This window comes from Hordeum vulgare, chromosome 7H, assembly GCF_904849725.1.
Source record: "Hordeum vulgare subsp. vulgare chromosome 7H, MorexV3_pseudomolecules_assembly, whole genome shotgun sequence".
Taxonomy (NCBI): Eukaryota; Viridiplantae; Streptophyta; class Magnoliopsida; order Poales; family Poaceae; genus Hordeum; species Hordeum vulgare.
The window spans coordinates 78,697,551-78,699,712 of NC_058524.1; the positions used below are offsets into that span (position 1 = coordinate 78,697,551).

The 2,162-nt window shown below is 50.3% G+C and overlaps 1 protein-coding gene across 1 annotated transcript; it reads left to right on the forward strand.

The window, feature by feature from the left end:
* Positions 1-433: 433 nt before the first annotated feature.
* LOC123409117 lies at positions 434-1,206 on the forward strand. Its single transcript, XM_045102099.1, has one exon. It carries the CDS (start codon positions 559-561, stop codon positions 931-933), a length of 375 nt encoding a protein of 124 aa, XP_044958034.1. The 5' UTR covers positions 434-558; the 3' UTR covers positions 934-1,206.
* Positions 1,207-2,162: the final 956 nt, after the last annotated feature.

A 2,162-nucleotide genomic window follows, 5' to 3' on the forward strand; every position in this document is an offset into this window, starting at 1 on the left:
TGCATTTCAGGAAGTTTGTTAAATAAAAAAATGTTCATGAATTTCAAAATATCCATCAATTTCCAAAAAAAAAAAATTCGATTCTAGAAATGTTTGCCGATTCAAGAAAATTGTTTAAAGAAAGGCTGAATTTTTGTTGCAAATAGTGTAAAATGTTCTTGATTTAAGAAAATGTTCAAAATTTTGTAACATTGTTCACGAATTTGAAAAATGTAGATGCTCACGAGTTCAAAAAAAATGTTCATGATTTCGATTTTTTTTATGATTTCACGAAATTCAGAGTGATAATGTATCTCGGTGATACAACAAAATATAGTCCATTTAAGGTTATGATTTTTTTTTCCATTGCAAGGTTCGAGTCCTTTTGCTAGTTCTTCTTTTCTAGCCGCGACGACGAGCCGGAAGGCCCGGGAGCGGCTCGGTCGGCGGTCTCTTAAAAGGCACACCATCCGCGGCCCACTGGACTGGTACCATACAAAACACAACCATTTCTTGCCCTCTCCGGCGTCGCGCGAGGATCCACCGATAGCCCACACGAAAGAAGCAGCACGCGCGAGGATGGCGGGCACAACCACCACCACCCCGACCGGCGGCGGCGGAGGAGCGGGGCAGGGGGGTCGCCGGACGCTGGGGCTGCTGGCGAGCGCGGCGAAGCGCAAGGACGGGTTCCTGCAGCTGCTGCTGATGTCGGGCATCCTCATGATGAGCCTGCGGTCCCTGAGCCAGAAGCATCGCGTCCGCGACCTCGCCAACGACGCCGCCGAGCTCAGCCTCGAGCAGGAGCACATCACCCACCGCATGCGCGAGCTCCAGGGCGAGCTCGAACGCGATGCCGGTGCCGACGCCTCGGGCGCGTTCGCCCCCCACCTCCGCCGCATCTTCGCCGCCCACCCTCCCATCCCCACCCCCGCCGCCGCCGCCGAGGACAAGTAGCTCCCTCGCCTCCGTCCAGATCGTGGCGGCGCGCCTTGCTCATCGTCCTCTTCGTCCCTGTTTACCCTTTGAGATCTGGGTTCTTGGCTTGTGTAGATGCCTCTGAACCATGACCGTGCACGCCATGTGTTTGTGGAAATGCCGGAGAGGGGCTGCCGGGTTGTATCGAACCGGAAACCACATTTTGTTACCTGCCTACTCACATCGCGCCACATTGTGCTGCACTTGATGGATCAATTTTGCAGTTCCTCTATATATTCAATAATTTTCTGAGCTGGTTGTTGATGCGCTCTACTATGTGCTTGAATGATGCACATACGGCTATGGCCGGTGCAAACAAGAGTAGAATCAGCTAGGCGTCCAGTAGCATCCAAATTTCGTGGACTGCATTTGGATGCCATATGTGTGCCTGGAGTTATATAGACTGATGAGACTGATCCTGCTTGATTCAAATTTTGTGGACTGCATTTGAATGCTCACCCCGAGTGTAACATAGATGATCTCTCATGTCAGAAAGCCATAAAGAGCTCCTGGAAATACAGCCCCGATAGCTTTCGTCAAGAAAAGTTTGGACGTCGTGGCTCTCGTTCGCTGCTCCCCAAACCTCAAATCCCCCGCCACCGTGGCTGAGCGCACATGCAAACATTGAGATCATTTTTCGGCACAACCGCGTCGCAGTGTTGTGCCGTGGTTTGAGCAACTGGACACTGCTTGGTTAATTCGCATTCGCTGGTCGAGCTTGTGAAAACCATCAGTTCTGAATCTGCAGTTATCTGAACTTTTCCATTTGGGATTTGGCTTTGGGTGTTATCAGGTGAGGAAGCTACAGAAGGCGTTTGGGAGAGAGGGGAAGGCGCGGAAGGAGCTGCCGCTGGAGCTGATGCAGAAAGCCTCGTTTGAGATACCGCAGAAGCTGCATGATTTCGGAGCAAACAGGAACACCACTGAACATCAAGGTGGTATCGCCTTGCTCTGTTGACAACTTGGAACACTGATGCTAAGTTGGAATTGTCATCAGGTGCACTTGAAATGTTGGAGTGTTGAACTTTCATAACCAGTATTAACATTAGGATTTTGTACCTCTCTCCGACATGGAGTCATTGGTTTGCATTGTTTTTCTCGATGGCCTGCTCGTGTATCTGGCCTAATCCGCCATTGCAACTATCAGGCACTTTGTTGGCTGGGGCATGGTCCATCTCATGGTTCCAAATTAAGAAGAGTTTGAATGG

Coding starts and splice junctions, on each gene's coding strand:
- LOC123409117 (XM_045102099.1), top strand. CDS start 559: ATGGCGGGCACAACCACCACCACCCCGACCGGCGGCGGCGGAGGAGCG.